This window comes from Doryrhamphus excisus, linkage group LG12 (genome assembly GCF_037039965.1).
Source record: "Doryrhamphus excisus strain RoL-2023G ecotype Guam linkage group LG12, RoL_Dexc_Guam_v1.1, whole genome shotgun sequence".
NCBI classification, from domain to species: Eukaryota; Metazoa; Chordata; class Actinopteri; order Syngnathiformes; family Syngnathidae; genus Doryrhamphus; species Doryrhamphus excisus.
Genome location: NC_136368.1, coordinates 16,886,251 through 16,905,897, shown reverse-complemented (window position 1 = coordinate 16,905,897; position 19,647 = coordinate 16,886,251). Strand labels below are relative to the sequence as shown.

General features: G+C 38.1%; 1 protein-coding gene across 1 annotated transcript; it reads left to right on the top strand.

Annotated features, from left to right (window-relative positions):
- The first annotated feature begins 1,556 nt into the window (after nucleotides 1–1,556).
- Nucleotides 1,557–18,010, top strand: slc37a1 (solute carrier family 37 member 1). Its single transcript, XM_058082741.2, has 20 exons — nucleotides 1,557–1,813; nucleotides 2,792–2,996; nucleotides 3,216–3,297; nucleotides 4,078–4,210; nucleotides 4,382–4,460; nucleotides 5,445–5,580; nucleotides 5,698–5,774; nucleotides 5,905–6,071; nucleotides 6,570–6,622; nucleotides 7,091–7,165; nucleotides 7,892–8,014; nucleotides 8,236–8,326; nucleotides 8,409–8,471; nucleotides 9,105–9,190; nucleotides 9,397–9,445; nucleotides 10,133–10,206; nucleotides 10,832–10,910; nucleotides 11,328–11,425; nucleotides 13,044–13,108; nucleotides 13,872–18,010. The coding sequence occupies exons 2-20, from the start codon at nucleotides 2,941–2,943 to the stop codon at nucleotides 13,885–13,887; spliced, it is 1,602 nt and encodes a 533-aa protein (XP_057938724.2). The 5' UTR covers nucleotides 1,557–1,813; nucleotides 2,792–2,940; the 3' UTR covers nucleotides 13,888–18,010.
- Nucleotides 18,011–19,647: the final 1,637 nt, after the last annotated feature.

Genomic DNA, 19,647 nt, shown 5'->3' with positions numbered 1-19,647 from the left:
TTGAAGCGGGCGTTTTGGGGACAAAAGAGGAAGAACGAGGAAGAAGAAGGGGAAGTTCGGTTGCGGTGCGCCGAGTGAGAGAGTTAAGTCTGCAACAGGCCAGAAAGTTGTGTTCTCGTGCTACACTGGATAATAAAAAACCATACAACGATCGAGCCACCCTGACTGTCGTCATTCTGCGACGTTACAATATTATACATTATAATAATATAAGAATATATATTCTTGTAACATAATGTTCTCTCAACTTAATTTTCTTTATTTTTATTTCTTTAGCTTTATTTGTTTTGTCTTTCTCATATTACTACAACTTTTTCTTTTAATATTTAAACTTTATGACACTGAAATTACATTATTCTTCATAATGTTACGATGTTATTCTGGAAAGATTATGATTATTTCTTCTGAGAATATAACTTCTGTCTCTCAATAGTTTGACTTTATTGTTGTAAAATTATTGCAGATTTTTCCCATATCTTCTGTTGTTATTTTCTGTCTTTAAATTATATTTTTACAACGTGCCACAGGCATATTAAAAAAAGCTACAAGCCACAAATGGCCCCTGGCTGAATATTGTCTGACTTCCAAGGGATATTGGCTTAAACTGGTAAGTGCTAATTTATAGCCTGCTCAGATGATCCCATAGGGTGTCCTTTGTAGGGTACTCCCTCCGACTGATAAAGTTAATTATTGATTCTTGGATGTACGTTTGCTATTTGCGCAGCAACATATGGATCTAAAAGTATATGGCCAATGGCCTTGAGTTTTTATTTTATCTTGACTGATGATTGTTTGATTTTCAAACACCACCACAATAGATCAATATGTGGTTGATGTAGACTTTCACATCAGAGCTCTAAGCGAAACATTATATCCCCATAACTTTGAATACTGAAAAATAATGACAAGATTTTATAGATACAGCGGTCTGGGGAAGCTCTCAATCTCTCTGCAGACTAGAACCTGCAGTCTCCTAACTTAGGCTGGAGGTGAGGAGATTCCCCTGTCTCATTTCTCATTGCCTTCATCCACATGTCAAGTCTGTTTGTGCAGGGCGTCACACTTGGGCGAGTAACCACTGGGGTCAGTGTGGCACGCCTGCCACGCCCAGTAATGGCAACTCTCTTTAAAACAATCTGTGCTTTTAGTGGTTTGAAGGAATGCAGGTCAGTGGCTCTGAACACAAGAATGAGCCCCAAGGGTCAGTAGTAAGTTTGTGGGTCAAAATACCTTATTCCAATATGATTGTTAATTGCTAAAATAGTTGTACTGTACACAGTACTTTTATGTGTTGTACAAAAAGTACAAACAATGCATCATAATAACATACTAATAATGAATTCAGTAAATAATAAAAATCAAAAAGATCTACGCCAATCCAAGGTGAAAAGAATCTATTCTTCCTTGTAAAAATCTTTGTTTTGTGTTTTATTCTGATTATAATAATGTTTAACAAATTAAAGGCAAAGTCATTCAAGGATCTTGAAAACAAATTGTCATCAGTATCGACAATAGTTTGCTGGGCCTGTGTTTACTTGGTATCGTACGGATACCAAATTGGCAGTATCGCCAAACAATACAAATTCAGGTTGCAGGGCAAAGATTAAACATTTGATCACAGATCAGTTGCCGCTAGTGACGTCACGAGACAAAAGGTGCGTTCACGGACACAGCGGCTTCAGTTAGTCGTGCGACTTGGTAGTGACAGTAGCAAACGCTCAACAGGGAAGTAGAGGATACGTCGCTGGGCTGAAGACCCAAAACAGACAAGACGCTTTGGTAGTGTGCTTTGTAACAGATATTTACTCTCCAGGTATGTAATATTCATTCTCCAGATCTGTCACAAACTGATGTTCGATGATACGAGCACTCGAAACAGCCTCGACGTGTTGTAGCTAGCAGCCGTAACCGAGCAGCAAGCAGCGGCGCCTTTAGCATGGATGAAACCAGCATCTCAGGGAAATGGTAATAGAATATAATATTAGAAATATAATTAATATAAATAAATTTAAACTGAATGTACGTCCAACTCTTGCAAAGCATTCGCGTGATACATTTGAGCTTTGTCGACACATTGAAATGTAATGTGTTCAACTTGTATGCTTTGTGACCTTGGTTACTTTTGTTACCCTGAGGTTGTGAAACACACAAATCCCTGGATATGATATTAAATATACATATGGAAACATATGGAAAACTGCACCAACGGGATTCATGTCGACGTGAATACATTGTGCAAATACGTCCTGCAGTTACATTCACATGCACTCATATCCTCTTAGAAGACAAGGCGTGTTTACATCCACAAACAAAAATAATATTTTCAGTAATGTTGGTTAGAACACAATGACATCAAAGAGGAAACAAAGTTTTGCTTCATGTTAGGTTAATTTTGCCTTGGCAGTTTTGCAGCAGATGCTGATCATAACTATTTGTATACATACAGGAGGTTCTCGCTCGACATATAAGTCCCCTTCTTAAGACAGCGTTGGAAGCCGACTTTTAGTGCAAGTCAACATATCTAAATGAACACAGAAGTCACTAACGTCAATAACAATAATTATGTAACTTCTAGAAAGCCAAAAATGTCAACGCAAAAGTTATAGTTTTACAATTTAACGTTTTCCATGTACCAAACACTTCGAAATGCATGTACCGTAATTTCTGGTTTATAAGTCGCAACCTTTTTCTCAAACTTTGAACTCTGCCTAATATGTGGTCATATTCTCATCCCGTCACATCTCCGACACTTCCGAACTACTACTAATTATTTTTCCTGTCATTCCTTCAGATGCCTGACTCCAGTCCTACTTCTACGAGCCATGTCGAGCCCTCTTGCTGATCTTTCTTAGATGGCGACATGCCAACGCCACACCGTTATGTCATCTTGAGCTCACGCCGGCTTCCCTCTGATACTCACTCACATTCTTGAGTACCGTTATGGCACCTGTTCCTCCAGGTATCCGTCTGCTGGTGTCTTTCAACAGGGACCAATGGTGAGTCAGATTCTGGCTGTTGTGTTTGTCACAAACACTTTTGCTGTCAGAAAATCACATGATTACGACAAAAACAATTTTAATGAAACGTTCTTTGTACTCTATCATTGCTATATTTTTTAGATCTCATTATAGTCTTGTTATAGAGGTTAAAACTGATGAGAAATCACACAGCCACCTTCAACAGAAAATACCCATCCATGTGTGTCTGTTCTTTAGGTACAAAGCTCTGACCTTCAGCCTCACCTTCTTGCTTTACACCAGCTTCCACCTTTCCAGGAAACCAATCAGTATAGTCAAGGTAAAATAAGTGAAATTCATTGTTATTAGAGCCCCGTACACATGAACGAACACCCCTATAGTAACCTTTACACTTGCAATACCTCATATACTAAACGTGTAAAATGTTAGCATTGTGAAATTTCCTCTTAAACATAATGTGGGTTGATTGCAAAATGGCGTCAGTCTGTCATCCATATTCGCTGATGCTTGTCACTTGATTAGCAAAACTGCTACCTTTTGTTTACATTACATTAGACCACTGTAATACGTAGGCTAGACAGGGTCACACAAGAGAGGAGTTCCGATCCAGACTAACCAGCAATTGTTGAATCTGCAAGTAATTGAATGGCCGTAAAAATGTCTAGTTGTGACACGCCATTGCCCCCCCCCCGACCCCACCTGCCATTGTTCACCTGCAACATAATCCCTAAAGACGATTCACACACTGAAATGTACAGTTACACATCACTGATGTATGATAATGTAAGATGATTGATAAACAGATGAGGACCACCAAGTGCGACATCTTAACGGCTATTGGGAGTACGTTATCCGTGGAACATAAAAACATACATGGAGGTGTGGGATTCAAAGTAGTCGGCACGGAAGTTTTACATTGACTAGAAGCTCTAAATATCATTTTTGGTTATTTTCCCTTTTTTTTTTGCTTTAACTATTGCTTTTAGTGTTAATTCTTGAGAATTGTGGGTATGACATTTTCGAGCCATTCTCTGCACTCTATGACAATGGCCTCTGGTATTGTCTGGTTGACTGAGTGCTGTATTGTGAACCTTCACAGAGCGAGCTCCACAGAAACTGTTCACAAGTCATTGAAGGACCCACGATTGTCTCCAGCAGCGACAAGAGTGACGGACAGAAGTTCTTTCTACAGGCTCTTCACACCAACATGGACTGTAGTTGGAAGCCTTTTGGTTAGTATTTGCTTGAACCGAATTTCATTTAAAGGGTGCAAACACATACATGTATGTTTGTAATTGTATAGTAGTTTGTATTTACTTTCAGTCTGATAGGTACACTTTATAAGAATGCTACAATCTGATCTTGTGTCATGTTTGAGTGAACCTCATTATTTTTACCCCCAGATAAAAACAATTACAAACAGCTGTTGGGAGCCATGGATTACTCCTTCCTTTGTGCTTATGCAGTGGGGATGTATCTCAGGTGAGATCCATTTTATTCTTACGATAGTGGATATTTATAGTAGGGGGAAAATGTGTGTTCATTAAGGGGTCCAACATTTCTTTCTGGAAGCATGCATAAAAGGACATACTTGGGTCTGACAAAGGAGAGAAACACAATTTTTGGACTATAAAGCTGCACCTATTAAATTTAAAGAGAAAAAAAGATTTATATGTACAGTATAGAGGCCACACCAATCTATGAACCGCAGATGTCCACGTTTAACGTGGGATATTTGGTACACAGAATGCTTTTTTCCAAAGTGCCAAACAGTGCTTGTAAAACGGCTGGTTAAACAGTAGCCTACCACTCATCGTCATTCATCGCTGTCCTTGCCCTCCTGCCGGGAACTAAAACCAGTAAAGCCAAGTGTTGGAGCCAAACAGCTACACAATTCCCTCGCTACACATGCCTCCGGTCTCTCCATCTTTTGTTGTCACTCCTGCCGCCAACCCTTCCCCAAGGCAAATCAGCCTTCGAGCTTGTGCTCTCCTCTCCAGAACGCAGCAGTTTAACCCCCGAAACACATGGTAACAGTGGACCTCCCGACCCTGCTCCATGCTGCCAAAATCCATTGGCAGATTTGAGTAAAAGCAGCTAGATCGATCGCCTTCCACCTGACAACTGCATCACATGCACTCCTCCATGTGCAGATCGATACTGAAATATTATTACTCTGAAACGTAAAATATTTGCATTTGTAATGAATATCAATAACAGGAACACAGTGGAAAGTAAAATACTGTCTGACCAGGACTGCAACATAAACATTCTATATTTTTATATAGAGAAGGTTTTGGCACATAGCCCTCATGCTTTTTAAAGAGAGCCAAAGTGCTTTGTTGAAAAGTTGTATTCGGACACAAAATAACCACACATAAGGTAAGACTGAAAAACATTTACTTTGGCATAAATTCTCCTCTATCATCTCCATTTTTTTGTGTTTTTCACTGATCACCTTTGCAGCGGTATCATTGGCGAACGCCTGCCGATTCGACTGTACTTGACAGTGGGTATGCTGGCTAGTGGCCTTTTCACCTGCCTGTTTGGACTGGGCTACATCTACAACATCCACAGTCTGGGCTTCTATATCTTTGTACAGGTGAGATACTTATAGGTTATCACATGGTTTGTCTGGTATCAGGCCAGGTATGGTCTGGTATCAGACAACAGCTTGGTTCATTCATCTATTTACCATCTGCTTTAATGATTGTTTCAGGTGGCTAATGGGTTAGTCCAAACCACTGGCTGGCCCAGTGTTGTAACCTGCATTGGCAACTGGCTTGGAAAGGGAAGGTAAGGTCCAATTACTTTTCAGTTTGATAAATGATGAAGTTAAAGGATTCTTTTCAATTTTAATTAATTTGTTGTATATTCGTCATTAGCAACTTTATTCTGCTATTTAGTTTGCTGCTGTCTCAATCAGGCGTGGACTCGTCATGGGGATTTGGAACTCTCACACCTCAGTGGGAAACATCTTGGGATCTTTGATCGCTGGTTATTGGGTTTCCTCCAACTGGGGCTTGTCCTTCATCATCCCAGGCCTCATCATTGCAGCCATGGGTGTTATCTGTTTCCTTTTTCTTATTGAGCGTAAGTACAGCCGCCTTCTTTGCTGGAATTCTTCAACATACTGTAAAGATTGGACAAGGGACTGGTTCTGAAAAGTGAAACTTAATTTTAGGTGATATTTTTATCAATTTGAGCAATCATACATGGCAGCTTGTTTTTTTCCAAACTATCTGTACGCTATTACCAGCCATAAAGGACTGAAATTGATTTGAGATGAACAAATACAAAGCTTTCATCTTATCCACTTGTCTTTGTTTTGTGTACATATTATACTGGGAAGGCCAGTGTTCCCAAACAGGAGATTTGAATGACAGAAGCGCTGGCTTTGGTCGCTATGACAACCACAGGCTAGGCTGCACTGTAATAGTTTCGAGTCGACACATAATGCAAAGTGTGAGAAATGGGTATGCCTCTGTAATGTCAACGCTCCTTGCAGAAAATCAGACTATGAGTACATCATGCTGTGTTGTTTCTTTGAATGGCTTTAATCCCCCCCCCCCCTTTTTTTTTTCTTCCCAGATCCAAATGACCTGAAAAGTTTGGACAGTGACAGTTGCTCTCCAGGAAAGAGTGTTGGTAGACTCTTTGTTTTACTTTTTTAGAAAACACACATTTGAGGCTCAGTTAAAATGTTTTTTAGTGCACTTGTCATGTTGTTTGTACACTGTATGAGTCCAACTGTGTTCTTAATGTAAAAAAACGTCCGTTCTTTATTATAATGCTTGTACTTGCAACGTTATTTGGCTCGATTTTTGTTTATTCATCGTTCATATACAATTATATACATTTTGAATAGTTTTCTGCAAGTAAACTTGCAAGCTATAATTGTAATACTATAAATCATGTTTGGTGTTAACATTTTTGACTTTCTGGAACAAATGAATTGGATTTATATTGTTTCTTATGGGAAATATGATTCTGTTAGAAAATATACTCTGGAAAATACGCTCATTTTGTGTACCTACGATTTGATTATGAATGTTATTTGTTGAGTTGGAATTATATTTGAAGTTTAAGGTTATTTGCATCTGTCTGAGCAGGTGCCAACTAAGACTTGGAAAGGAATAAAAGCACACACCGAGATGTTTCTCCATTATAAGGATAAAAAAGCCCAGGTATGTTCCATGTTATCATGTTTTATTTATTACAATCTCCACGATAGACAAGTTCAAAGGAAGGCTTTTATAAAGTTTATCATTTTTTTTACAATGCGATTGACACATTCCAAAGAATACCACATTTTCCTTGACAAAATTCCCTTTGAAAATGAGAAATTTTGTCTTTCTCAAAATTTCACAAAATGTCTTAACTGACACACCATAAAAACATTCAGCTCATGCAGGACATCCAGGCTATTTTTCATATTTCAAAACATTTTGTTCCACAAATTCCACCTTTTTCTCTAACACTCTACTCCAGGGGTCCCCAAACTTTTTCCAGTGAGGGCCACATGACTTTTCTTTCCTCTGAAGGGGGCCAGGGTCAGGGTCGTATGTTTGTTTATGTTCTATGACTGGGGCAAAGTGTGGTTGTAGTCACGTCACAATAGGTTACCATTTCCAGTTCTATGACAGAAAAATGACCATGCTTTATTGTTCAGGGGGCCGGGGCAAATGTGGAAGTGGGCCGTGTCCGGCCCCCGGGCCTTAGTTTGGTGACCACTGCTCTACTCTAACATTCTGAAGATCAAATGCAATTAGATCTTGAGAATTTTTACTACTTCCACATTTCTCCACCTGGTGTAAATCCTTCACCTTATTGAGGACATTCAGGGTATCTGTTCTTCATTTCATTTGCGGTTTTCCCCGCCTGTGTCTATGTATTTTCATTCTCTCCTTCAGAGTTGTGGCACAGAACTTTTGTTGCCAAAGGAAGGCTCACGTGTGCTCGTGCAGCCAGTAGTGGTGGTGAGGAGTGAGTCTGAGCCGTCTGCCATCAGCTTCATGGGAGCCCTACGTATACCAGTCAGTTATGCATGCATACATACAGACCCATCCTGATGTGTTGCATGGTACTGTTGGATCTATTATCGTTGGTCACCTCACCAAGTGAACTTGTGCATATTTATTGAACTGCATTGATACTGAGCATGAAAATACTAATTTGGAAGAAAGTAATTTTGTACACATTCAAATTCAACAACTATGTTGATTTCATTTGACTAATTTGTTGTCTTTCTCTGCAGGGTGTCATTGAGTTTTCTCTTTGTCTACTTTTTGCAAAGCTGGTCAGCTATACCTTCCTCTTCTGGCTACCTCTCTACATCACTAAAGCAGGTGAATTCCTACTAAAACACAGTACTGATTTTCCCATTTGGAGCCTACAGTATATTGGATTTTAACTTTTTGTGTTTGCCAGCTCACCTGGATGCCAAGAAGGCTGGAGATCTTTCCACCCTGTTTGACGTGGGAGGCATCATTGGTATGTTTTGTCTTAATCTGAAGGGAAGGGAAATAGTGTCTAGTGTGTGTGATTTCCAGTCTTGTCTCTTCTATGTGTTAAGACCTACAAGATATGCATATGTTTTGACATATACACTCCTGATCAAATGCTTAACCCTTTAGAAATGTTTCAGTTTTTATACCATTATTTAAAAGATTGTAGCTTGAAAATGGTAGCATATAAAGGCACACTGTAAATGAGGAAAAATAATCATAATGACCCAAAGTTTGTGATGAGAGTAAATTCACTCATCTAATTAGCATATTATGATGTCAACAGGCTCAGAAATGGTCAGATGCCTGTCTCATACTGTATCTCGAAGTAGAGCTTCAAAATGCAAAAAGAAGAAATGAGGGAGAGACGAAAAACATTTTGTAAACAATTTATGGCAAGCAAGCATTAAAGTGAAATATGTTGTTCATTAGCTGATCTTAAAATTTTGATCAGGACTGTATATTTGTACGGACATAATTATGTATAGCCGGAATCATCAATACAAGCAGTTCTCCTCACTGGTCATCACTGTTTTAAAATTCAAATGTAGCAATGTAATGTGACTGTGTTCATTTTCGTGATATCTGTGTGTGCCTGAGCATCTTGTGTCTTGTGCAGGAGGAATATTTGCCGGAGTAATCTCTGATAAACTCGGGAAGAGAGCCACCACCTGTGCAGTCATGTTGCTGCTTGCTGCTCCTACAGTACGTTTTCTTTCTCTGCCACTGGCTCCAATCTAGATTGCCTAGTGTGGGGGTGGATAATGGGTTAGGGTTTTGAATTATATTGTCAGACTGTCAGAAATTAAAATGGATGACTTTTCTAATGTTCAAAATCCAGTCAAGTAATAATATTTCAAATGTTAAAATTGGATTTCACTTTGTCTGTCGTGTTTTTTTTTCTATCACAGCTATATGGCTTCTCGATGATCAGCGAGCTTGGTCATGGACCAACCATTGGTAAGAGCAAGAACTTTTTTTTTTGTTGTGATAGCACCATACATGTCCAAGTATGACATTTATTACCATAAGTTCCTATGTGGCATAAAGTAAGCATTGTCTGGCATGAATAAACTAAGATGCAAATACAAGGCATTCGAAAGACGCATTCAAAGGTGTGAAGTAGTATTTATTCTACACTAGTCCTGTGGTGTCAGTAATGTTGCTGTAATGTTCAGTGAGGCACAAAATCACTACATCGCTGGAACTACAGGCTACGGTTGTGACCGTAACCCACAGCAAGATGAAACGCAACTGTGAACACCCGATGTCACTTCCTGTCCAGTGCTCACTCTGCTCCTCTCGGGAACACATCCATAGCAACGGCAATGAGCTTTAACATTATTTATGTCTTAAATAACTTATTTATTCTTATGTTTATTGGGTAATATGAGTCCAACAGTGAGTTTTGAGGTGTTATTTCATGTCTACAAGACATGTAAAAAAAAAAAAATAAAACATGCAGAGAAGGTTGTAAACAGGTTTTTCTCTGCTCTAACGACAATAATATTCCATTAATAAATAAGGAATCCTACTTGGCGGAACTGACTTGTCCCGGTTGGGTCTGGAACCACTTAACCACGATAAACAACGTATTACTTACCTAAGACATAACATTCATAGTTATATGCAATTTGTGTTTTACAGGAGTGCTTTTAGTATGTGGAGGTCTTGTTAATGGCCCTTATGCACTCATCACGACTGCTGTGTCTGCGGATTTGGTGAGTTTCTAATTCAGTATTGATTATAGTACATTCCGGGTTAATAATAATGCTCATGAACTTTTTGTACGTTTTCTTGTTGGAGGAGTCAATATTGACTATAGTGGGTTGGGGTTGATCTAGATGTTTTAGGAAAAATAGATTGTTGTTGTATGTGGTCATAATGCTAATATGACATTTTATTATTAATGTTTAATGTAATTATTACATCGCAGGAGGTCATTACTCAATATAAGTCTGACTCATGGTGTCATCGTAGATTACAGTATAAGGATAAAATCATCACACAGCAACTTAACACTCATAAGGTAGCTAAGAAATATCCAAATGATATCCCAAAATATACAATAATATCCCCAATATACAATAATGCATTTATTCCCAGCAGAGCAGTTCATTGGCTAATGGCTAACATGCTCCCAGGCCACCAGTGGGAGCTCATGAGCTCAGCTCCGGAGCTGAGCAAGCTGAATTCATTGTTAAGCTACGAGTTCAGTGTTCACAATCAAAACTATTGTTTATACAAAAGACTGAAATGATTTTATTATTTAGAGGGAAAAAAAATCAATAATGTGCTTGTTAAACAACCCTCTCTCTCTCTCTCTCTCTCTCCTTTCTCTATTAGGGAACCCACAAGAGTCTCAAAGGCAATGCCAGAGCATTGTCAACGGTCACTGCCATTATTGATGGGACGGGGTCTGTTGGTCAGTATCATTAAGTTGGTTTGAATCCTTTTAAAATAAATATGGCTAGTTGCTTTGCAAATTTTTACGTAAATGAGGGTGACAGAAAAACCACAAAACATGAAGTTGGGGGTTGGCAGCCTTTACCATCAAAAGAACCATATTGCCTTCTCTTCCAGGAGTGAAAACATTCTGCAAAACATTACACAGCTTGTAAACTTTGAAAAGTTTAAATCTTTTGAAATTCATCAAACAGAAGTGTGAAATGCATGTGTGACCCCTGCTCAACGGGACACTCTGACGTTACTTTAGTAGTAAACATTTACTGTTTAACATAGAACCACAAAAGTAGAAAAGGATAAATAATTCAAACATTGGTTTGAATATGATAATGTTGCCTTCATCACAATTATTGATTGTTTGTGGATTTGTCTCCAGGTGCAGCAATGGGACCCCTGCTGGCTGGGGTGTTATCTGCAGGCGGTTGGGATCAGGTGTTCTACATGCTTATGACTGCTGACTTTCTTGCTTTACTGGTAGGTTATTTAACTATATAGACATTAATATTAGTAGTTTTGTAGGTGAAGTCTTCACATTGCTTTCATTAATGTTATTTTTTTATTATGGCTGTGTATACTATATGTATATAATGGATAATTAACCTGCTTAAGGTAGGAAAAAAGTCAAAGTGATTGCCTTAGGTCCACCGTTCGCAGTCAGCTGCAGTCAAGGGGTTGCGATAACTTGTAATTAGCCTTTTTACAGTGCTGTGGAGGTCCACTCATCTTTTCAGAATTGTTGTCATTCAGCCACATTGGAGGGTTTTCCAGCATCGACCGCCTTTTTAAGGTCAATCCTGACCATTTTGTTTTTCTTCAGCCATTCAGAGGTGCACTTGATGGTGTGTTTTGGATCATCGTCCTGCTGTAAAACCTAAGTTTGTTTCAGATTGAGGTCGCAAACAGATGGCTGGACATCCTCCTTGAGGATTTTTTTGTAGACAGCACAATTCATAGTTCCATTTATCACAGCAGGTTTTCCAGGTCCTGAAGCAGCAAAGCAGCCCCAGAGTATCATACTGCCACCACCATATTTTACTGTTGGTGTGAGGCTCTTTTTCTAAAATGTGGGTGGCGTTACTTTTCAGGTTTTGTATCCTCAGAACACAGAGTGTTTTCCCAAAGGTCTTGGGGATCATCAACATTGAGATGAGTCTTTTTCATCTTGGAACTCTGCCATGCAGGCCACTTTTGCCCAGCGTCTTTCTTATGGTGGAGTTATGAACACAGAATTTAACTAAGGCAAGTGACGACTGCAATTCTTTGGATGTCGTTGTTTGGTCTTTTATGACATCTTGGAGGAGTCGTCGCTGTGCTCTTGGGGTCATTTTGTTTGGTCGCTCACCCCTGGGAAGGTTCATCACTTTTCTATGTTTTTGACATTTGCTGATAATGCCACTCTCTCACTGTGGTTGGCTGAAGTCCCAAAGCTTTAGAAATGGTTTTATCACCTTTTCCAGACCAATAGATCTCAATTACGGTACTTTCTTTCTCATTTGTTCCTGAATTTCTTTAGACCTCGGCATGATGACTGGATTTTAAGGATCTTTTGGTTGACTTCACTTTGTCAGACAGATCCTATTTAAGTGATTTTTTTTTGATCGAGAACAGGTATGGCAGAGGCCTGGTGTGTGGCTAAAGAAATTGAACTTGGGTGTGATAAACCACAGTTATGTTTTAATGGTGGGCAGTCACTTTTTCTATACAGAGCTTTGTAGGTTTTGGTATTTCCTTCTTAATAATAAAAAAGTTTAATTAAAAAACTGCAGTGTTCAGTTGTATTGTCAGTGGCCAATATTTAAATATGCTTGATGATCTGAAACATTCGAGTGTGACAAATATGCAAAAAAAAAAAAGAAAGCAAGGTGGCAAACACTTTTTCACACCACTGTAAATCCAAGCCATTATTATCACAGTCCAGTGGTTTATATTCTCTGGTGTGGCATGTTGCTAACTGTGTGAAGACAGCATTGATGAGAGGAATTATCCTCTCATCCACTGAGATGAGTCAGGCTGTTTATTTACATTGTCTTGTTTAGTCATCTACACGTTTAAAGTGAAATAACCTCATATTTTTCTTCTGGCTACTTTGCAGCTTTTGCTAAGGCTTGTGATGAAGGAGTTATCCTCAGCGAAATCCCGACCAATCTCTTCTGTAGAGTGAGTTATAGCCTACTCCATCTTTGGTTTGTCACTTCACTCAGCAGGTTTCCTATCAGATCCACATTTAGATTCAAGTATTTATGGTGAAAATACAAGCTGACAGCATGACTTACAAGGAGTCAGAGTCAATCTTAGACAACCATTTGATGGTGTAAGTAGCTTTTCACATGCAGCGAGTCATAAAAGCGGAACAATATTTCAACAATTAGTATTAGATAGATTATAAATTAGCTGCACCGCTGGTTTCAACGTTAAAGTAGCGACTTATGCATCCGAATTTACAGTCATTTTTTAAAATGAGATTTTTTTCGGAGAATTACCTGCCAGCAGTTTTTGCTATTTTAATAAAACATATTTCAGCTGTTTCCATGAAAGCTAATCATTTTGTTTGAAAATTAACTGTACCTGTAACTGTAACTTTGGTGAGGTAGTTCATCCCTGAATGTACTTACTTCACATGCGTTACAGGAATAATTCAACAAACAACTTGAATTATTCGGAAAAGAATATTTGCAACTGAGGGAATCTTTTGTTGTCTTGCAATAACTGGAAGATGAACTCTTTGTGCAGCAATATTGTCACGTCGGCTAAATAAATATTTGTACATAAAAAAGCATGATCTTTACTCAGCATATTTCATGTCAGTATAATTGCTCCCTTATAGTGATTTTTATTGTACGTTCTCTCAAAGTTCTCCCGACTGTAAAACTAGATGACACACTTTATCAGTGTGATGTTAATGTTTTTCTCTACTTCACAGGTTGAAGGAGCACTGACCACTGATTGCACTGCCTCAACACAGAAGTACCCAAACACAAAAGCGCATGTACCGGCTGTAAACAACTGACAAAACAAAACAATACAATACGTACACCACTTGTTATGTTGAAGTCACCCAGAACAGCACTTCATTTCAGTCTGGGGATTCAATGTAAAATTACGTTTACTTGTAAATTTGAAATTATAAGGTAACATATTTGGCATTTTCACAACATTACTACAAATTGAGATTATCCATTTTGGACAAAGCATTGAAACATTTTGGTTGTTATTTTTTTTTATGAAATTCACTTTTTTTGCTGTAATTTCACAGAACTGTGCTGCATGTGTATTGACCATTTAACCTTTTAAAACCACCAGATGTCAGTACAGTCACTGCAGTACATCACAGTACAGTACAGGGTGTAGCTGGGTTGCTTATTGTAGTAACTGCTATACAGTGCTTGGATCGATGAACACGTACGATACATCCACGGCAACAGAGAATGTCGGCTGAAAGCTCAATAAAACCAATTTTAGAAAAACGGAAAACAATTCAAACCTTAAGCACTTAACTGCGTGTATGTGGAAAACAAACAAACAAACACACAGAGGCATTTTACAGTAGCACTCAATTTTTTTACTTACAAGGTCATCTACATTGATCTTGCAGATGCAGCGAAAACGAGCATAATTGCCTTTTTTCGGGACAGTGTTTAAAAGCCTTGGTTGTTATGTTTTCCGAGCAGTTAAAGGACACTTTGTCCATCATCCACGCTCCTTATGTGAGACATGAACACAGACGTCTTAATCTTTTCTGTGTGTTCTAAAGATAGATAAAAAGAGACAGCTCATTACTATAAAGCCTTCTGAAAAAACAACCATCAATGCTTAATTAACATATAATATGACATGCATGTTAACCAAGCTACAGTGATGTTATTATTTACATTGTTACGTCAATCAAACTATGTTACCGACACATAGTAGACAATTCACTATACCACATTGGCCATCTACTCGCCGCCTTGCTCACAAGTGCCTCAGACCACTACCAAAAAGGTAAGGATACATTTTGTAGATGTCACGATGTGTAGGCATTTCCTTCCTCGGAAGGAAGTTCCGATAATGCCTAAAAAAGGACCAAAATACGGCAAAGTACTGTAAGAATTATCATGAGTGAATGTACCATGTCACTACATGGGTACAGCGTGTATATAAAACCATAACTCCTTGTTGGTGTTTTAAATAGCCGTCTTTGTAGGCAGCTTAGATGTGTCCCAATACATGCAGTAATGAGCTGTCTCTTTATGTTTTTATACCTTTTAGAATACACACAAAAGAGAGAGATTTCAAAATCTCAGATTTCTTTTAGTACAAGGCTACTGCTTCTAAAAAAATGTTTTTGAAAGTCTAGAAATAATTAAAACAATTGTTTTTTAATTTTAATTCTATTTCTATGAAAGTGATTATACTGTAACTGTCATCACTGAAAGAACAACCCACACCTTATCAAATTGGAAAGTAAGGAATACATTGTAACACCTTTTTTAAGTCGGCCCCTTTATGTTGACAACACAGTTTTCATCCTAGTACTAAACAGTGAGCACTTAATTCGGCGTCATCATATGTGGTTGAGCGCTTTTTTTGACATGGCATTTGCGACCCAAAGGGTTAGACTTCTTAGCACATTTAAATTTTGCACAAATTTTCAACAAAGTGCCGTATGTTTAAAAAATCCTTTATATTTATTGGTTCTCTCGACGTGAGTTAGTCAGTGTTCTGATTTTCATTACGTTCCTGATCTGTTCTAAAGAACAGTGCATGAGATCTGCCTCCAAGGGAACTCTAGTCAGGGAAAAATATGTAAATACCGAATACATTTGACCGAAATGAACACTCCGATGATATGCCTTGAAAAATAGAGATTCATAATTTTTGGCTGCATTTGCACAAAATCTTTGGGAGCAGCCGTGTAGTTTTACATTATTGTGTGAATGCTGAAGATATATATTTCATGTTATTATGCACCAAAATTAACTTATTTATCTTTCAATCTACTCTGCTCATCCAGGATGCAAAATCCACAAATCCCCTTTGAGTTTGAGAAGTATTACTTCTTCCACATTTCTCAAACGATTACAACACCAAACCATTCAGCTCATTCGGACATCTATTTAGACATCTGAAAATTATTGTTTTTTTCTAATTTTTCAAACCATTCATGCTAACAATATTAAAATTCCCCACTTTGTCTGTAATTCCATATTGTCTGCACAGCATTTCAGTTGACTTGCAGCCCTTCAGCATTCACACACTGTTTATCCAGAAATTGCCTACTCTGATTTGCTTTGAGATTTCTTCGAAAATGAAACCAAGCAGTGGCCTACTTAAAATTGGCAAAAATCTGTTCATATTTTGTGACAAATGTTTACTGGCATTGACCTTTATATACCTCATCTAACTAGAGTACAATGAATGAGTTATAGACTATAATTGTGAGAAAACAAGGCGGCACCAAAACATGTTTTATTGTGTTTTTTTTTCATTGTCGTGCCTGTGGGACCAGTGTTAAACAAGGTTTTAACATTTGTGTTTATTTTGATGAAGATAAAGCCTCAATGGCAGATCAGTCACCTGTTTTTATGGTGTATCCAGACAGTACTCGAAGCACTCCATTTTATGTCACAGCCTTATTCCAATTTTATTTCCATTAACACATAATAACCCATGGTTTTTGCAAACGTATTAAACATGTACTTTGCTGAATGCTAAAAATTGAGCTTAGGCGCATCCTGTTTACACTGATCCTCCTTGGGGTAGGCCCAGCGGTCAACTCACCCCCACATGATCACGTCTGAGCAGAATGGGGACGCGAGTATCCCATTTGCCACACATATGGAGGAAATGACCCTGACCACAAATACATGGTACAATTTTTTACATTATTTTTTCTTTACCCCTTACATCCAGCCCTGGGCAATTGCCTATGTGACCCATCGCTAGAACCTCCACTGGTCGGGATTGTTTCCAGGCATCAGACTGGGGAGAGTACAGAAACATTTTTGCCTTTTTGAAGGAAAAAAAAAAGTGAAAAAATGAAATGCTTTGAAAACTTTCTGGATGCACTGTATCTGCTTTACATGACTGGAGTGAAACAAATCTCAGTTCACTGTCATTTGAATTCATTTAAATGTTCCACACGGCAACAGGGGTTGTACAAGTATGTACGAACTAAAGCTGTTAAGCACAATATCCCCAAATGAACACACAGGAAAGTCAGTAAAGGGACCTAAAATGGAGCCTTGTTGCACCCCGCATGATTGAGGAGTAGAGGAGTTTCTGACATTTTATTTGTTCAACTCTTTTGTACTTGGGTATGTCAAAATACTCTATGTACGAGCTAGGGTTGGGCGATATTCTATACCAGTATAGATTCTATCAATGATAAGAAAAATTACGGTATAAGTGATGTACGTAAGCAAGTTGAAGTTGATGACCGTGAATGAAAGGCTGTCATGAGGACAAAATCATTATAAACACTGAACAATCCCCTCCCAACTGAAACAAGTTGAATTGGCGATAAACGTCAGCTGAATCTCCTTTTTAATTTTCCCGAATTAAAATTTTAGATTATTTTATATTGTCATAACACTATATAGACTAAAAATATAGTGATATATGCTATGGTCCATATCGCCCAACCCTAGTAAGAACTAAGGCTGTCAAGCCCCCAAATGTTGTTGGAGGTTTTATGTAGAATATGTGTAAAAGAGTATAAAGAAGTTCACCAAAGAGTTTTGATTGTCATTAAGAAAACCCCTATTTGTCACTTTGTAGAATAAAGCACTATATATGTATTTGTCTCCATTATATATGGACATTATTGAATTAAAACAAATGAAAACCGGACAACACTTTTAATGAAACTTAAGTGTTGTATGACGATAGGTACTGTATGTCTATTTTTAATATCTTACATGAATGTTAAATTTTGGGATAATTGCCTTCAATGGTGGTAGCACTGAGACAAGTGTGTTTCTTAGCTGTATTTAATGCATGTTAGTGGTGGGCCTTCTGTTGAAACTGTGTGCCTTTTTGGTCATTTTACAGGCAGTCGATAATAAAAAAATGAAAACTCTACAATCTTGCCCACATTTTGTTCACTCCCCTCGATTGAAACTCGCATAACCGTTGTGAGGACTGTATTTTTGATAGCTTTCAGTGCACTACTAAGACTGAATAAATCAAGTAATGGCCAGAAGTGGACTTCAGGCTCAGCTGGAGTTGGCAGGTGTCATCCTAAATAGCAAGAGAATCCCACTCAGTGACACAGACAGACTAGAATTAAAATACAGACAGTTCAGTCTAGACGTATTTGGACTGTCAAGAGATTTTATGATTTGAGCTTTATTTTTTATTATTAAGAGAAAATCTTAAAAATCCAAACCTACATGGCCCTGTGTGAAAAAGTGATTCTGTGTTGCACTGTAGTTTGCACCGGCTTGGCTTTCACCATTCTCTTCGTTGATAGGCATGATAGCACCATTTCTTCATTCCTCTCATATTTTTTCCAGATATTTTCTGCATAAAATCCCTCAGCTTGTCAACCCCTGATTCCCACTCAGGCATATCCAAGGATATTCTGTCTGGTCCTGTCTTACTGTTCATTTTCTTTAGTGCGACTTGTACCTTTCTGTTGCTGATACACCATGGGTCTGGACTTCATCCACAACTACTACCCTTGAATTTTCTACATTTAAAAGTTTTTCCCAATAGTCTTTCCAGCTCTCCTGATCTTCTCTTGGTGGCTTAAGACCACTCCAGTCTTTGAAATTGTACTCAATTCTTCTTCCCACCACTCCTGTACTCCCTTGAGCAGTTTAGCCTCATTCAATACTCTTTAATGTACTGCCTCGTACCTTCTTCTTTCTTCTTCTTTCCTACCTTTCTTTATGTTCCTGATCTCCGAGTTCATCACTTACGCTGTGCTGAAGAGCATGGAGGAGTGTAGCTGCAGAAGGTTACGTATTGTTGGGAAACTTTTAACTCGTGCACACACACAGTAAACTGTGTTTCAAATGTGAAAAATGTAAATAGTTCATTTATATAGTGTTATTGTGGTTTTAAACAACCGTTCTTGTATTGTTTATGTTGTGGTGCAGTTGTTTAGATATTGGAGCTGTCACAAAAGTTTGTATCAAAGTGAAAGTGATGCTTGAAATTTATCTTATACAAAAACCTTTCCTTTAACTTACCTATGTTCTACTCCTAATTACTGAAGAATGGAAAAAAATATTTTCTGATGAAAGATTAGTCATATTTCTTTTGGTAGGTTCCATGTTTACATAGCTAAAAATCATAATCATCTAAAATGGCTGGGATTGAATTAATGTATTTTGAAAAAAACATACAGTGCAATACAGTGAAGTCGCAATATTGTGTGCCAAGGGACGACTATACATTCAATGCTAGCTAATATCAGTAGCTAAACTTTGCCAGTTTGCTATTATTAGCTGACAACAAACTAACTGGTGCGCATGCGTGTTATGTCTGCTAGCAGGAAGAGGCAGGATATAATGCTAGCAAATTGAATGTTGGTGCCCTCTAGCTAGCAGTCCCTAAATGCTCAATTATTCGTGTCATTCGTCATTTATATATATTTCACATTGTTTTTAATATAAACCTAATATAAATTCTATGTCAAATGTGTGTGGTGTTATTATTTTTGTCTGTCTGGAATTTGCATTATTTCTTACGGGGAAAAAATTCAGCTT